The sequence below is a fragment of the Toxotes jaculatrix genome, chromosome 5, assembly GCF_017976425.1.
Source record: "Toxotes jaculatrix isolate fToxJac2 chromosome 5, fToxJac2.pri, whole genome shotgun sequence".
Taxonomy (NCBI): Eukaryota; Metazoa; Chordata; class Actinopteri; family Toxotidae; genus Toxotes; species Toxotes jaculatrix.
The window spans coordinates 19,808,660-19,825,391 of NC_054398.1; the positions used below are offsets into that span (position 1 = coordinate 19,808,660).

Sequence of the window (16,732 nt, forward strand, 5' to 3'; positions counted from 1 at the left end):
TTTATTCAAGGTTGATGAGACTGGATTTGACATTTGGTTGGCTAGGGCCGTTGCAATGTCATCTAGCTTTGCACAGCTAGATGACTGTGCATCAGCTCTGTAGACAAAGTGCCCTTAAAGAGAACAGGAAGAGATAAGAGTAGTAGGTAGAGCTTTGGAGGTGTGGATTATTTCTGAAGAGGGGAAACCTGAATGAAAAGAAAATGCAGCACATCAGACAGAGTAAAGAAAGAAGGATAACAGAAACCAAGAGAAATAGTTTGAGAGAGTCTGAAGTCAGAGATCAGGGAGGGGAAAGTGAGACAGAGTGAGAGAGCAGGAGTCAGGTTGGGGAGGAGGAGGGAGGCTGAGAGAGACCGAGAGGGGAGCAGAGAGGCAGGCTTTGCCTTTTCTGGTAGTTAAAGCCACTGAAAGAACAAGCAGGAATTCTTTGTGCTGCAGCGGGGCTGAGATATAAACCAGACTGTGGAAGTTGATATATGAAGAGAGGGGATACTCTGCTGTCCATGGACTAAACTTCACCTACTGTTAAGGTAGTGTAAACCAACAGGCATTGTAGTTCTTTGTTACTTTTCATCTATGCCATGAAGTTGTCTTGGGTGGTCCCCTGTACTTTGATGTGTTTCCACTGTTTGGACTTATTTTATTTAACATGTGAATTTAATATGTTTTCCCAATCAAAGTGAGGGTTTCTTACTTATTATTACACCTAAAAAGGTGTTTAATAATAAGGGACTACTGTATTCAAACTGTCAATAAAGAAAGAGAAAAAGAAGATTCTCCAAGTGTACAATGCAGGATAGATGGATTGATGACTGATAAGTGATTTTTGGAAACATGGTGATATCACACTTGTGTCTTTCAGTGTGAAAGTGAGGAGAATCTTTTGGGCATCATGGATGATGACTTTGACCGTCGCATGGAGCTGAGGAGGCAGAGGAGAGAGCAGATGCGCCTCGAAGCTGAAAAGTAAGTGAAGCCTCTAAGAACACGTAAGCATATGTGCAAAAGAACACGTGCAAAGAGATAAGTACACCATTATTGCACACTTAATAAGTAAAATTAGGTCCAAAAAAAAGATGAATGCATGGTGAAAATCATACACCATAAAAGGACTGGCAACATCCTACACCACATTATCTTAAATCAAAGCCTCATAGTCTTATCAGTGTTTGACTGTCTGACTCACCGTTAACAAATCTACTTTCAGCTTCAGTAGACCATAATGTGATAAACGTTTCCCACACAGCCCACATTTATAAAATCTGCAGTTGTTGCCTGTTATTAGAGAGCAGCAGCTTACAAGGAAGTCACATCAATATTGTGTAGTGTGGTTTAATGACCAACGATGGCCAATGTTACCATGGTGAAATGAACCATTTAGAGATGTTCTAAATCAGACGCTCGGTGGTCAAAGCCTACCGTGCGTATGCATTTTCGCATGAGGGAGTTGTGAATGCCTGTGTGACGCCACATGGAGCAGCGGAGCAGAACAGACAGGACTTGGATGCAGCTCGGTGATGACGGCCTGATGATCTCAACTGCCTTTCTCGCTCATTAGGGAGTCAGTCAGCTGTTCTGCTGTTTGGATCTCTACCTCGCTCTCTGTCGCCTCCCTCTCTCTTTTCTCTCAGATAAATATCACAGTGCTGTTATAAAATCACTGCTGTCATCAGTCCCTGGATTAGTGGGTTTCAGGTCCCAATCTGTCTGTAATCCATGTTTTTAGACTTTCAGAAAAGAGAAACAATTGCAACCCGAGAACATGCACAGTTCAAACTTATTGATATTGTTTGAATGAGTAATGGCTGTACCAGACCTCATTCATTAAATTTTATCTTGTATATTATTTGTGCAGATAAAATAAATCATGATGATCTGATGTCCTGTCAGAGCCCCAGTGCAATAAAAGAATTTTCTCACAGTCTTGCAGCCAGCTCTGCCAGTCATGCCAACCCAGCCTGCCTTGCCTTTTCTGCCTCTCGCCAACCTCCAGCCTCTCAGCTCCTCTCTGCAGCCCGAGGAAATGCTGCAGATGCTGGAATGTTTTGACAGCCATTTTTATTTCAGCACAACACAGCCTCAGACTCTGACAGTCCAAGTGGAGTTTTCAGTCTCTGTTCAGTTGTTCCACTCTGTTCTCCTGTTGGCCGAGGAGCTCCTCATCATGTTTCCCTCCATTTACTTTGTTTCACGTCCCTCAGGTTGCTCATCTGGAAATGTAACAGTGAAACTCTGACAGCACTCTCACAGTAGGCCTCCAGCTTCGGGTGGAGTAATATCTAATTGAATTACTTCCTCAGTGATTTCTTGAGGCAGGCTATGCCATTTGGAGGAGCCATTGCCTGGGGATTTGCTGGTTTTCCACCTCATTTGGGTCTTTGTCTCTTTTCTAAAGACAGAAAGGATTCTTTTGGTTCCCAAAGCTTCCTCTTCCTCTCACAACATCTGTAAATCATTGTGCTGCGGATTCAAGATGAGCAGAGGGAAATAATACCCATGCACTGTCAATGGGCCATTTCAAGCTCTCTCTTTGCCTCATGAAGCCTGGTAGTGTTTGGAAAGAAACCGCCTTCCATGCTCAAGAGCCTCACCGTGAATGTACTCACAGTGGGACGAAGGTCAGTGGCAGGATGTGACAGAGATGTGGATCATGGAAGGAAAAGACAGAAGTTTGCACTCTAGACAGAGTTGCCGTCTCTTTTTCTTTCTCTTTTTTCATCCTTTTTCCTGACACCACGGTCTTTGTCTCAGATTCTATATGTTTTTTTCAATATTAAGTTCCAAAGGGGTCATTCCTCCGGAGAACTCACTTTCTGTATGCATGATGTTTCAGGGTGGGTTACACCAACGATGATGACGAGGAGGAAGCGCGGGAGCGAAGGAGACGTGCAAGGGAGGAAAGAAAGAAGATGAGGGACTTGGAGGAGTCTGGGACCACCGATGTGATCAACACTAACAGGTACAATATGGACAAAGGGACGTGAGCCATACATACTGTAACACTGTAGAGCAGCAAAACAGGGGAACTTGAAGGCAGGAGTTGCAAGACAGAGAAACAGAAACCTCCCACTTGAGATTTTTTTTTGCTTTTTCTGTTGTCAGATTGGAGCTGACACACAAAAACAGCCTGTGAATAAAAGCAGAAAGAGATTCATTGGGTATATTCCAAATCATACAATGAAGTAGAAGACATGATAATAAATCTTCATAGTGTGGGTATAGTTGAGCTCACTTCCTTTAAATTTAACTTTCTCCTACACACCGTAACAATGCCTGTTAATTAGTGGCATTACTATGTGCATTTTATATTACTTTGGTGCTAACCACAAAGCTGTTTGCACCATTTCCCCCAAATGTCAGTTTTGTTAATGCAAAATATTAAACTTTCAGTATTGATAATCACTTCCTGACTTAACATTTGGAATTGATTCCAGCTGATTATATGGTTCTTTGACTGATTGTTCCCCTTGTTAGAAACAGCAAAACAATCCAGTCCAAGACTTAGATGTGGTTTCATCACACTTAATCATACAAGAATATGACTGTAATGGGGATTTAAATTTGGCTTCGATTCAGCTTGGATTTCAGGCTCCACTGCTTCACAAACAAGTTGGTTTCATGTTTTTCCAGTGTTGCAGACACTGAGTCGTCCACTACCACCACCAGCACTGGAGGTGCAGACGATGATCAGGCTTTGCTGGAGCGCCTGGCCAAGAGGGAGGAGCGAAGGCAGAAGAGAATGAAGGAGGCCATGGAGAGACAGAAGGAGCTTGACCCCACCATCGGCACCACCAACGGCACAGACAGCACACTGGAAGAGGAGTCCTCCATCAGCAGCAGCAGACAGCGACATGCAGAGGAAGAGGAGGAGAAGAAGGAGGAGAAACCTGCCCAGAAGGAGGTGGCAGAGACTGATACAAACTCCTGGAGCAAAGAGGAAGAAGATAAGAAGGTAGAAATTAGTTTGTAGCTTTTTCTGAACCAGAAAATGTAATTAAGCGGGACAAAAGATTTTATATTCTGACATTTTTTTTATTCTTAACAGGAATCCGTTGAGGAATTAAGAACACCAACCACAAGAAATGAGGTACGTCTTCCCTTTTGGCTTTCTCCTAACTTTACTTTGTCGAAACACACACAGGAAATGATAGAAAATAAACAAATGTAACTTATCTTATAGGAGGAGACTGAGGCTGCAGCAACAGAAGTGGAGGTTGATTTAGGAAAGAAAGATGATGAGGAATCTGTTCCTGATGTTGACAAGGAGGAAGAAGAAAAAAAGAGGAAAGAAGAAGAGGAGAGACAGCAAAAAGAAATGGAGGAAAAGCTGCGGGTAGAAGAGGAGAGGCAAAAAAGGGAAATGGAGGAAAAGCTAAAGAGAGAGGAAGAAGAAAGGCAGCTGAAGGAGGAGGAGGAAAGGAAGAAGAGGGAAGAAGAGGAGGAACAAAAAAAGCAAATGGAAGAAACCCTGAGGACGGAGGAAGAGGAAAAACAGAAAAAAGAGATGGAGGAAAAAATTCAAAAAGAAGAAGAGGAAAAACAGAAAAGGGAGTTAGAGGAGAGACAGAAAAAAGAGGAGGAGGAAAGACAAAAGAAGGAGATGGAGGAAAAAAAGCAGAAAGAGGAGAAGGAAAAACAAAGAAAGGAGATGGAGGAAAAGAAGAAGAAAGAAGAGGAGGAAATACAAAAGAAAGAAGTGGAAGAGAAGAAGAAAAAGGAGGAGGAAGAGAAGAAGAAGAAGAAAGAGCTGGAGGAAAAGAAGAAAAAAGAAGAGGAAAAGCTGAAAAGAGAGGCTGAAGAGAAGAAGAAAAAAGAGGAAGAGGATAAACGCAAAAAGAGAGAGATGGAAGAAAAGAAGAAGAAAGAGGAGGTATGGATGTGATTCATGGTTCTATTCAGTGGGGGCCACAGCCAAAACCTGGAAAACTCGAATGTGGTCTCTGTGAAAATGTCCCCATTTGTAAAGTCATTATATGTTTCAACTGAGCACGCTGGTTTCGCTTTTTTATTAACCCTGTTCCTATTTTGTCTTCTGTGTAAAGGAGGAGAAGCCAAAGAAATTCGGTTTCAAGGAAAAGGTAACACAAAATTTATTGTCAATCAATACACCTGCTGAACTGACGATGTACAGTAAATAGGAACATTTTGAACGATTTGATGTTGAACTTTTTTCTCTCTTTTTACAAGAATGAACCAGTCAAACAGAATGAAGCTTTCATTGAGAATAAGCTTAAGAAAACAGAGAAGACATCAAGGTAAATCTCATCAGACTCCTCATACCAGGAAGACACACGGATTTCAGCTTACACCTTTTATGTATGACTTTCTTTGTCATCTTAACAGTAGACGGTACCATGGACAGATTATGAGAAAATGGGCCCTTTGTGGTCATTTCAAGTCTTCTAACTTAGCTCTAAGACTTTTAAACAAGAAATATTAACTCTTCAACCACTTCACTTGAAACTGAAGCTCTGGCCCCCTGACCTCTTTTGGCCCCTGGCTCGTGGCCCGTGGGCCTGTTTGGTAATCTATCCATAGACAGTGCTAATACAAGTGTATTTGAGTGTATCTTCAGATTGGAATGAGCCTTGTCCTGATAAAGTGCATTCTCATGTCTAGAAAATCCCTCAGGTTGCTTTCAGTTCAATTCAATACCACTTAATTTACTCCTGTAAGAACAAGTTAAAGCAGCAGATCCCCCAGGGCAACCCCCAACTCAGACCCTACACAGACAATATATAAGACAAGAAAAAAGAAAACACTGGACTTCATAAAGCTAAAAACAATAAAAGAAAGTTGGCTAAAAACAGCAACTGTCCATGTTTGTGAGTAGGGACAGCGCTCCCCCCACCAAGGCGGACGACGTGCAGCGTCAGGAGGCCGAACGAAAGCTGCAGGAGCTGAAGCGCCGACGAAATGATGCAGAGAGCGAGGAGTTCGAAAAGATGAAGCAGAAGCAGCAGGACGCAGAGGCCGAGCTGGAGGATCTGAAGAGGAAGAGAGAGGAGAGGCGGAAGATCCTGGAGGAGGAGGAGAAGCAGAGGAAACAGGAGCTGGAGGACAAGAAAGCCAAAGAACAGGTGAGGATGGAAATTACATTCAAGAATTCATTATAGCATGAATTCTACTTTCTCACAAGAAATGCAAGTGTAAAGCAACATTTTACTTTGGACTGATTTGGTTGTGTACTGTTCATCATGGATCAGAGAGTAACTCACTGTAAGAGGAAACATGTTTGTAACTTGTGACAGTAAATTGTGGTATTTGTAATCAGGAGGAGAGGAAGAGGATGAGGGAGGAGATAGAGAAGAGGAGGGCAGAGGCTGCAGAGAAGAAGAAACAGAAGGAGGAAGTGACTGCAAAGCCTGCCTTTACCATCAGTCCCAAAGGCTCCTCCAAGGTGAGTTCTGGAGCAGAGCTTCAGACATTTTGCAGATGTTCTACAGGGTTTTCAGCAAAGTGAAGAGCTTAATTTCACTGTAATTTAATAAGAACTTTGATGTATTCACCTCAGTACAAAGTAAATTTTTATTTGTGAGGCTCGCAAATTCAACATTTCTATCCAGAAACAGGATTCTTATTTCTACAGACAATTCACAGACATTCACTGTCAACAGCTGGAACTATGTTTGCCAAAAATAGTCCCCATGAAAACTGTTGACATTATGGTCTGCTGGTTTTCCAGAATAGCAGAGACATTGGTTTTTAAAGAGATACTGCTGCTAAAAAAAAAAAAAAAAAGACAAACCCTTTAGGGTTAAATATTAGGGTTTAATATTTAGGGATATTCCTCACATGATATGAAACCTCTGAAACCTGCTGTACAAACAGAAGTACTCTCTCCATCAAGGAGAGGATTTATCAAGAGTCATTATCATTAGCTGCAATGGCGGTTTTTGGCACGGGCGAACCGGGCAACCGCCACTGCGGGGGCGCCAAGGTGCCATGCTCAGAAGCTGTGTGAGGAGGGGAAAGGGGAGAGGGGTGCGGAGGACAGTTCACCTCTGGGTCTCTCCCAAAGGCAGGGGGGCGGTCCACTGTGTAGAGGAGCTTTTCAAAGCTGAAGTTGATCAAGTCGTACCTTAGGTCAACCATGTCTCAGGAAGGGCTCACTGGCCTTGCTGCCATCAGTATCAATCACTCAATAGGGGAGCAGATTTCGTATGATGACATTATTGATATTGATGCTTAAAAAAATTATTGAAATTAAAACTGTTTTTAATATTAAATAAAGGTATTTATGAAGCTTTTACTAAGTTTGTATATGTTTTTTTCATACTCTATCTGTTTTGCACTCTATTGTAATCATCAAAGATCACACTGATAGAGGTTTTTGCCAGAATTTGTAATGAATTACAAGCCTATTTCTACATTAGCTTTAATGAACTACATAAATGATAGAAATGTTTTTTAATGTTGCTGTCCCTGAAACTTGACAAGGATCAGAAGACATATTGGAATGTGTGCTTTCCTCAGGTGCTTTTTGTACTTAGCAATTATAATAACGTACACAAAAATTCAGCATCAGGTCTGTCTGTATTTGTTTTCTCCAGCAGTGAGACACTGCAAGAGAAGCACAGCTACTCTTTCCCTCTATGGTCAAACATGTTTTGATGCCAAATGCCATCAATAATTTAGCTATATTCATTTGTTTTCTCTTTCTAATTCCTTTATTAGCCATGTATTGATAGTATGAAGAATTAAAAAAAAAAAAAAGATGTCCTCTGGCATCTGAGTTATACTCAAATATGGGTGTAGCTGAACAAGACCATGACTGGGTGATTTTCTTGCTAAAGTATTTTTGGAGGAATGCTGAGAATTGTGTGTGTATGTGTGTCTTTTCAACTCCAGTGCGTACATGGAAAGTGTAATTCATTCTGAACAGCATTTCTTAGTCCCGAGCTCAGACCAGGCTGTGTGTGTGTGTTTGAGCTGTGTGTGTATCCTGGCTCCTTTACAGCCAAACTATCCAGCTCAATCACACCGGCACCAACCAACACAACATTCAAGTACGGAGAGACCTTCCCAGGGACAGGCTGGTCTGCCTTTCAGTGAGGTCGTCTTGCAGACGAGAAAGAAGCCAGGGCAGCTCAACCAAGTCAAGCACAAATTTATGTGTGCATGTCATTTACAGACCGGTTTATAACTTTAAACATTCTGTTGTTGTACTGTGCAGATCGGGGAGAAGGCAGAATTCTTGAGCAAATCAGCCCAGAAAAGGTGAGAAAGAAAACATTATTTTTCAGTGTAGTGCAGTAAAAAAATAAAATAAAATAAAATAAAATAAAGAAACCTAACTGAATGAACCAGGGTTTGGTGAGCCAAATTAACATCCAGTGTGTTGTTTGTCCTTGCAGCACTGCAGCCAGAGTGTCACACTCTCCAATTGTCTCCAAGATAGGTAACAGACTGGAACAGTACACTTCTGCCATTCAGGTGAGACTCAACAACATCGTTCACTCTGATCGTTTACTTAAGTGAAAGTGTCAACACTATAATGTAATAATGCTCCTCTACAAGTAAAATCCTGCATTTAATATCATAAAGTAAAAGTACAGAAGTATTATGAGCATGTACTTTTTGTACTTAAAGTATCAAAAATAAAGCAGTCATTTTTCAAAGAAAATGTTACTGATCTATTTACATTATTTGAAGCAGAGTTGGTTTGCAGTCGAGCCCTTTCCGAGATAAATCTGATGGGCAGTGAGATGATTAATGGGGTGGGAAAGAAGAATAAACACAGTTGTGTTACAAAATTTTTTATTTATCTTTTGGACATTGAGCTGAATATTTGCTTTTAGGTGAAATATTGGATAATTTCACCTCTGTTTACCTAAAACAGTTATTTAAAGAAAACTATCTGAGGAGGTTAGTGGGAAAATGTCTCTGTGTTGCAACATCTCACATCTCATACACATCTGAAATGTGGCAAGGAACTTCAACTACACACTGCTTTTTTTTTATAAGAGATCACATTGAATAATTAGCAATGCATAGTTTTAATGGTTTTAATGTAAAATCTTAATCCGTAAAGTGACTACCAACAGTCGCTGACAAACAAATGTAGCAGAAGTATAAAGTAAGGTAAGGACAAGCACCTCAAGTAACGTACTTGAGTGAATGTACTTATAAACTTCCCACCATTGATCCTCAGTCAGTGTAGAGCTGTTTTTGCCCTTTGAAAAGCAGTGAAATCCATCCTCTGTCTCCACAGGGAAACAAAGATGTCAAATCCCCCAAATCTCCAGTGGCAGATATTCCTACAGGAGGCACACGCAGCATCAAGAACATGTGGGAGAAAGGCAACATCGCCAGCTCCGCTGAAAGTCCAGCCCCTGCCAACAAGGTGAAGCACTGAGAGTGCGAGCAGGATAGACAGGTTTACTGATATGTGATTGAGTATTTGAGATCTCTTTTCCCAGGATGTGATTGGCATCAAAGGCGGTGTGGCCGGAAGGGTCAACAGTTGGATGGCAAAGCCTGCAGAGGCGGACAAGACAACACCGGCACCAGCAGCAGCTGCAGCTGCAGCAGCATCACCAGCAGCAGCAAAGCCAGCAGTAAGGCCTGATAAATCCTTGTCTTGATCACACACGCTATTGTACATTAGACACCAGTGTTACTTCAATAGAGTAATCCCTTGACATTCTGTCCACGCTAATGTGCTCATTTGCACATCGACATGCCAGCCTTTTGTTGGCTGCTGCCTTTATATGTGAGCTCCAAGAGTGGACGATGTTGGTGTCTGGAGTCTAGTGACACCACATGGTCAGTTTACTTAACAGCAACTGATAACAAAGCTCAAGCTCTCTCTGTGTTAATCTTTACATGACCTGAAAGTTATTAATGCAGCATTTAAGCATAAACCTGTGGGAAAACATTAAAGATTGATGGATTTAAGTAGAATATTATTCCCCATTGTTCGTGACAACAGTCCAACCACAAAGCACTGAGTCAGACAGCCGAATACCAATGTTCCTCCTTGCACAGCTGTTTCTACGCCCCTCTATGCATCAATCACATTGGCCTCTGTAGGTATTTTAAGATTATATTACAGTCTATACAGCCCATGAACCATATAGTAGTGGCTCTGACTCTGTGCCAAAAAAGCAAAATGTTTTTGTTTCACTGTGACTCCATAAACTCCCTCAGACAATGGTAAAAAGGTCATGTCCCTTCACATTTGTCACACACACAGAATTTATTTAGTTAATTTACAATGATATTGTGCCATTAAATAAATGAGATCACTTGTAGCCTGGTGCTTGGTGGACACTGTGTCCTCTCCTTAAAGTAGGACGCCAGCTGCAAATCCTACCAGGTCTTCTAGAGACATTACACTATGTCCACATGCAGTAGCATTGCTGGGCGAAGTGTGACATTGTTCTTACATGAAATTTACGAGCGAGATATCTTTAGCGTCAAATATTTTGGCCGGAGATGAGGTAGTAACCTTGAATTTACTTTTGCGGCAACACTTCCCCCTGATGGGGTGAAGCTGTACGGCAGTCTACTGCACGTCTGTAAATGTTTGTATATTTTTCTGTATGTTAACTGTGTTAACTTGTTTAATTTTCTTCTGTCTTTCTTTCCCCTTTGCTAAAGCACTTTCACTTTCTTCAGCTTTCCTCACGCAAACTTCTCCTGCTGTTCTTTTTCCACTCTCCAATCTGGTAAAGGAACCACTTTGCACACATTTCAACATAACCATAACTAATAATCAGAAACATGACAAATATTTATAGAAATAATATTTGCATTAGACCAGTGATAGAACGTTACTAAGTACATTTTACCCAGAAACTTCTGAGTGTTTTTACTTCTGATACTCTACGTACATTTTGCTGCTGATACTTCTGTTCTTTTTTGAATCCAGGACTTTCTTGTAATGGAGTATTTTTAGGTTGTTGTACTGGTACTTTAACTCAAGAAAACCAGTGTGGGAGATTAAAAGGTTCATGGTTGTTCTTTTTTTTGTGATAGGATGTGAAACCGGGCGACGTTGGTAACAAGCGAGGCATGTGGGAAACCAAGAAGGGCTCTACACCTGCCAAGGTAACATACGAACACCTCTCCTACTGTATGAAGGAAGGGCAATGTTGGTGTTTTAAAGGATTTACAGTGACATGATCCTGTTTGTTTGTTTCATTCAGTCTACTTAACAGACGGGTGAGAGAGGTAATACTCAGTGCACGTTCCACCAGGCACAGTGTGACTGATTTTGTGATGTTTACACTGTTTTTACATGTTCTCTCAACATGCATATGATTGGAGTTGATTTTTTTTTCTCAGTTCAGTCAATTCAAAAGGTACATACTATTCAATCAAAATCTGTACACGCAATTATTATGTTAGGGACTGAATGGAAATTATGACCTGACCCTTATCGTCATGGCACCAATAATAAACACTCTTAATTTTATGGAACGGTCACAGTCTGCTTAGGCACAAAAACTACTTTGTTTGGTTTAGGAAAAGATTGTGGTTTGGGTTCAAATAAATATTTCCTCAAGGTTCAACAACCGTTGTCGTCAGGGTTACATTAAAAGACTCATGGTTAATGTTGTGGAACAGCCAAGGTTAAAAGAAGCAACACTGACTATCGATTTCAGACAGGAAACAAACAGCTGTCTCTTGTTGTTCATCCATGTATCCACCCTGACCTCCTCCTACCACGGTCTTTGCCGCTTTATTTACTACGTGACCTAACTTCCTCCTTTGCTCCCGTCTTAATTTCTATGGCCGCTGTTATGGGTTGTAATAAGCTGTTTGCACAGATGACGTATGGGCTCGTTTTTCACTGGAGAATAGTCTCCATTTTGTTTGTATCTTGTATCTTTTACACTGTTCCACTGATCAACAGGTGGCGGAAACAAAGGCAGACAATAAAAAAGACTGCTACCGAGTAAACATTGACATAAACAAGGCTGTATTTAAAATACTTACTCAATACATAAATAAACATCAACAATAAATACAAACTCAGCTTCGCAAATGCTTATGAGGAAGGAAAAGCATTAATCACATTTATTAGAGCTCAAGGACACATTCATTGCATCTTGGTGAGTAACAGTGGATATAAACCATAACTCACAACTTGTTTGTTTTCAAGAAAACTCCACATGGTAGCTTTAAATGAAGTGTTGCAATTTTTCTGTGAGTCACAGGGACGGGCCAAAAAAATTCAGACCCCTCTGCCCCACCCTAATAATTTTCACACAGTCCCAACTCATAAATCTGTGTACAATAATTATCTTTTGTTAAAAAGTAGGTTGTAATTTTAATTTCAAACCTCTGGTTGAGCTGTCTGAACTGAAATGGAAATACTGAATGTGATGTGATGAAAAAGTGTGGATATTTGTGTCCCTCTCACACAGACATAGTGTAATACGCTCTATATTATCTACGTGCCATCATTGGTTCCCAGACTGGCTTTGAGGACATAAATACATAAATAGTATTCCTTGGCTCTGATGTGGTTGTTCATTTTGAAACATGGATTACTTTCAAACATGAATGTGATCTATATGATGTTACGGGACATTTGGCTGCACTGTGCACAGCTTTTTCATGCCAAGCAAGACAGTAGCTGCATTGCAGTGAGGCTATTGTGGTTGAGCGCATGTGGCTATGATTTAATGTTGATGTTTTGGGGTTTTGTTTTTTTTTAGCAAGGAGTGCTTCAAAAAGACTCTTTGATGTAGGATTTCATTCATTTTTGTGAGTTTATAAATAACATATCTGATATCTGTGGGCGTATATTATCAATCCAACAAATGATTCCACCACTCTCACTTCCAGCTGGTTTCATTAGCCAATTGTAAATATGTGGTTTAAAAGTTTTGTTGATTTACTTTTCCTCCTTCTTTTCGTGGCTTCCTCCCTCTTTCCTTCGTCCCTTGTGTTTACAGGTGGCAGTTGGAGGAAAGAGCAAGTTTGTCACAAATGGTAAGTCTGTTAAGTGATTGTAAACAATGGTTGAATGTAACTAAGTACATTCTGTCACGTACTGAAGTACAGTTCTGAGGTACTTGTACTTTACTTGAACAGTTCCAGTTTATGCAACTTCATACTTCTCTACAGTTCAGAGACAAAAATCTGTGGAGTTTTTAAATTGCACCACCTTGATCAGCTACAACACTGAAATGCTGTGTACTTCTTTCCTTGTGTGCTTTCAGTGATGTGCAACAAATCTACAGTCCTCGTTCTATGCAGCAATATATTTCTATATCTGCCATTATCAGGTCTTAGAAGTCTGAAGTTTGTCAAATCTTCCAAAGTTTTAGTATTTTTAGGACAAAATTCCCTCTGTCTGTTTCCCGGACAGTGTTTCTCTGATGACCTGGGGTGCAGGAATATTTACCCAAAGAGCTAATTTGAGCATGAGCTCAGAGGGTATGAATAGGACAGATGATTCAATAATACTTCATAATAGGACATCTGAACATTGTTTTAAGACAGACTTGAGAAATGTATAGTTTAAATACATTTTTGGACGCTGGGCCATTAGTGTACTGCGGTATTGTCACACTTTTTGAAGTTTCCATTTTTACTTAATTAAAGGATCTAAATATTTCCTCCACCACTGACTGTAAATCTTTACATACTACATGTTAAACTGGGGTTTATCCTGATCAGTCCTGGGGGAAGTGGAGTTTAGTATAGTTGTCTCTGTCCTTCAAACCATTTTCTGGGTGAGGGGGACATGCTATGACTGACTCCATAGCCCCCTGTGGACTCATAACTACTACAGCCCACCAACCTTCCTTTGTGCCAGAGTAGCTGCTCACTGTAAATCATATCTGCTGCTGGAGATTTTTGGGCACAGGTTCAGCTCTGTGGCCGCTGCGGTCTATATTTAAAGAAAACCCTAACCCTGACCTTGTTTCCCAGTATAAAGATCCTTCCAGACCCCTGGGATGGCTGTCATGTCTTTGCGTTGCACCGTTCACCCAGTGCCACCTGGGCTGCCCAGTGTCGGCGAGCTGTTAGGCATACCACAGTGCAGCTGCTTGATTTTCACATTACAACTGACTGCTTTGGAGGATTACTGACCGTTTAAGCAGCAAATCGGGCTCAATCACCAGGCTTACTCACTCAGTGCTAATGATAAAGACCTACCATGTGTCCCCAGCCTGGAGGAATAGTTTAAATGAGACACCAGTCATTAAAAGACATTTAACATTGATGGATGTTTGCTCAGTAAAACTGTCTTTTCTCTTCGTGATCAAAAGTCACATTTCTTCTGACATCAAGCCCCCAGTGCTCAAGCCAGAGTGTGAACAATAGTAGAGTGGAAAAGCGTTTGTCGAGTGTCAGCTTGGACCCTAAATAGCGATCCTCCCTGCTTCTTCATCATAAATAGACCACTGAGGAATGAAGTAAAGGGCAAATGACAAAGTTACAGCTCTCAATCACACAGAGAAGTGTCCTGGCTTTGACTGCAGGGTGTGTGTTAGTAACAGGAGGACTGTATCTGATGAACAAACAAACACACAAACACACACGCACATGCTTTATATACATAGAGAAGTATGAATGTAAAAGCTTTGATTAACAGCCCTTAGACTAATCTCTTTAACAGCCAATAAAACTATCCAGTTTTAAATGCAGCACCAAGAGATGCGTGGACTAATAGATCTCTCTCTCTCTTTCTGTTAGCAGGCGTACGACCCTAACCACTGGCGTCCCCATTAAAATCAAACCTGACCAACAAAGCTCTGCTGCTGTATGTGCATCCATTTCCCTTCAACACGCCTGTATTTTGCAAGAAGTGCCACACCACAACGAGGAAAAGACGAGGGACCAGGATGAGTGACGTTACAGGATTCCAGCATCAAAGTTTTCCGGCTTTATTCTTATGAGTAACTTTTGCACTGTGTGCTCATATAAAAGTAAAAAGATATTGATGTGTGTTCATCAGATGTGACTTGATTTTTTATTTTACTAGGAAATTCATAGATGTCACACCCAATAAGGGTTTTCAGGGCAAAGTATCACATGTTAAATGGTTAATAGTTAATGGAGCAGATCATGGAGTATCCACCTGGTTAGTCCTCGCTGTTTTCCATTCACGAATTTGAAATAACAGCTTTAACAAATTTCAGATGGCTGCTTAAATGTTATACTGCTTTCGAGCCACAGTGAGTTGTCCACTCTTCTCATGATGCATTTGGGCTTTGATGTTATTGTTATGTAGCTTATACCCAATAATAGGCATTTGTGTTTTATTGTCACACACACTCACTGCTTTTTGGGATGATAGTCACAGTTTAGACTCCATAGAAAGCCTGTACATATGTAATTTGTTTCATCGGTTGGTAGCACTTTCTCCTGAGGGACTCTTTAAAGAAGATTATAAATAGTCAGTGATGCCTTTCCTTTTGAGGGATTTATAATTTGTAACTAATGACTTTAGTGATTAATAAATCATTTACTAATTCATTATAGATCAGTTATAAGGCTGTCAGGAGGATGGTCCACCACTTCCACAGTAAAAATATACAGACATTTATACAGACATTCATGGTTCCCAGAGGATGAAGCCTGCTGACCTTGGCGAACCCCTGAGTTTTCCTCTGGCGCCACCACAAGGTTGATATTTGGGGGTTCTGAGTGAAACGTATCGACAGTTATTATATGGATTGCCGTAAAATGGGGAACAGACAGTCATGTCTTTCTCAGGATGATTCGTATTAACCCTGGTGATTCTCTAACATTTTAACTAGTATCATTATCTGGTCCAAATTTTCTTTTGTCCAACTCTTTGGTTTAGGAGCAAATACCTGCAAAACAAATCACATTCCCATCATCCTCAGCTGTACCTTGTGTTTATTGCTTATTAGCAAATGTTAGCATGCTAACAAGTTAAAGGAGATAATGGATGAGTGGAGTACTGTAAAATCCTCTAATGATGACTTATCAGCATTTACACCTGCAGTGTAGATGGATTATAATGGTGAGTTATTAATGGATCATCATTCATAACTGTATTGTTACTAAATAGAAGTCAAAACACCAAAACCTAAAACTTGCTCTGATCAATAAGCCACAACTGATCTGTAAAGCTTTAGTAAATGACTATTAACAAAGCTCTTGGTTTCTTTACACAAGAAGATGATATCAGTGGCACATTCTGCCCAGGACTGCAGCCGGAGTAACACAGTGGGCAAGCAGTTCAACATTTTTGTCAACAACACCTGGGTTTGTTACCTTTTTGACTCTTGGCAGTTTAACAATCACATCAGTATGTAATATAACCACAAGAGAAAGCAAAGTACATGTGTGTGCAAGCGAGTATCCACTGTAACAACTATTCAGTGACCAAATATTATGCTCTGTTTAACAAGCAGGTAACAGTCTGACTTCTTGCTTATCTCTCATCAGTTTACATGCCACTACCTTTGCAGTTTTAGTTGCATTTCAGCAAGACAATCGAAAGATGCACTCTCGTTTTAATATTGCCTGTAATTAACTTTAATTTGTAGCCTGGTGCTTCTATCAGGCAGCAGTGCACATGAGTTGAATCCTGCCAAAATGTGTTGTGCTTCTCTCAGTATTGTTGTGGTGGACTGCTTTGTTTGAATGTTTGAAATTATTATTTGTGCTTGCTTCAGCAATTAAAAAAAATGGTGAAAAAAAAGTTTGTGTTATGTTATGGTTCTGTTGCTTTTATTTTTACCTATTGGGAGGAAACATGTCCTTCCTAACCACTTGTGAAATTATGGGG

General features: G+C 40.6%; 1 protein-coding gene across 1 annotated transcript; it reads left to right on the forward strand.

Annotated features, from left to right (window-relative positions):
- Positions 1-380: 380 nt before the first annotated feature.
- Positions 381-16,632, forward strand: cald1b (caldesmon 1b). The gene is made up of 17 exons (XM_041039051.1): positions 381-533; positions 866-969; positions 2,837-2,962; positions 3,634-3,955; positions 4,049-4,090; positions 4,184-4,873; positions 5,046-5,081; positions 5,191-5,258; positions 5,837-6,083; positions 6,278-6,403; positions 8,180-8,223; positions 8,361-8,439; positions 9,218-9,349; positions 9,426-9,563; positions 10,987-11,058; positions 12,915-12,951; positions 14,665-16,632. Exons 2-17 carry the CDS (start codon positions 896-898, stop codon positions 14,679-14,681), a joined length of 2,250 nt encoding a protein of 749 aa, XP_040894985.1. The 5' UTR covers positions 381-533; positions 866-895; the 3' UTR covers positions 14,682-16,632.
- The last annotated feature ends 100 nt before the right edge of the window (positions 16,633-16,732 follow it).

Bases quoted from the DNA above. Each gene is read 5' to 3' on its own strand.
- cald1b (XM_041039051.1), top strand. From the start codon at position 896: ATGGATGATGACTTTGACCGTCGCATGGAGCTGAGGAGGCAGAGGAGA. The intron at 970-2,836 runs GTAAGTGAAGCC...ATGATGTTTCAG, and splicing joins ATGCGCCTCGAAGCTGAAAA to GGTGGGTTACACCAACGATG. The intron at 4,874-5,045 runs GTATGGATGTGA...TTCTGTGTAAAG, and splicing joins AAAAGAAGAAGAAAGAGGAG to GAGGAGAAGCCAAAGAAATT.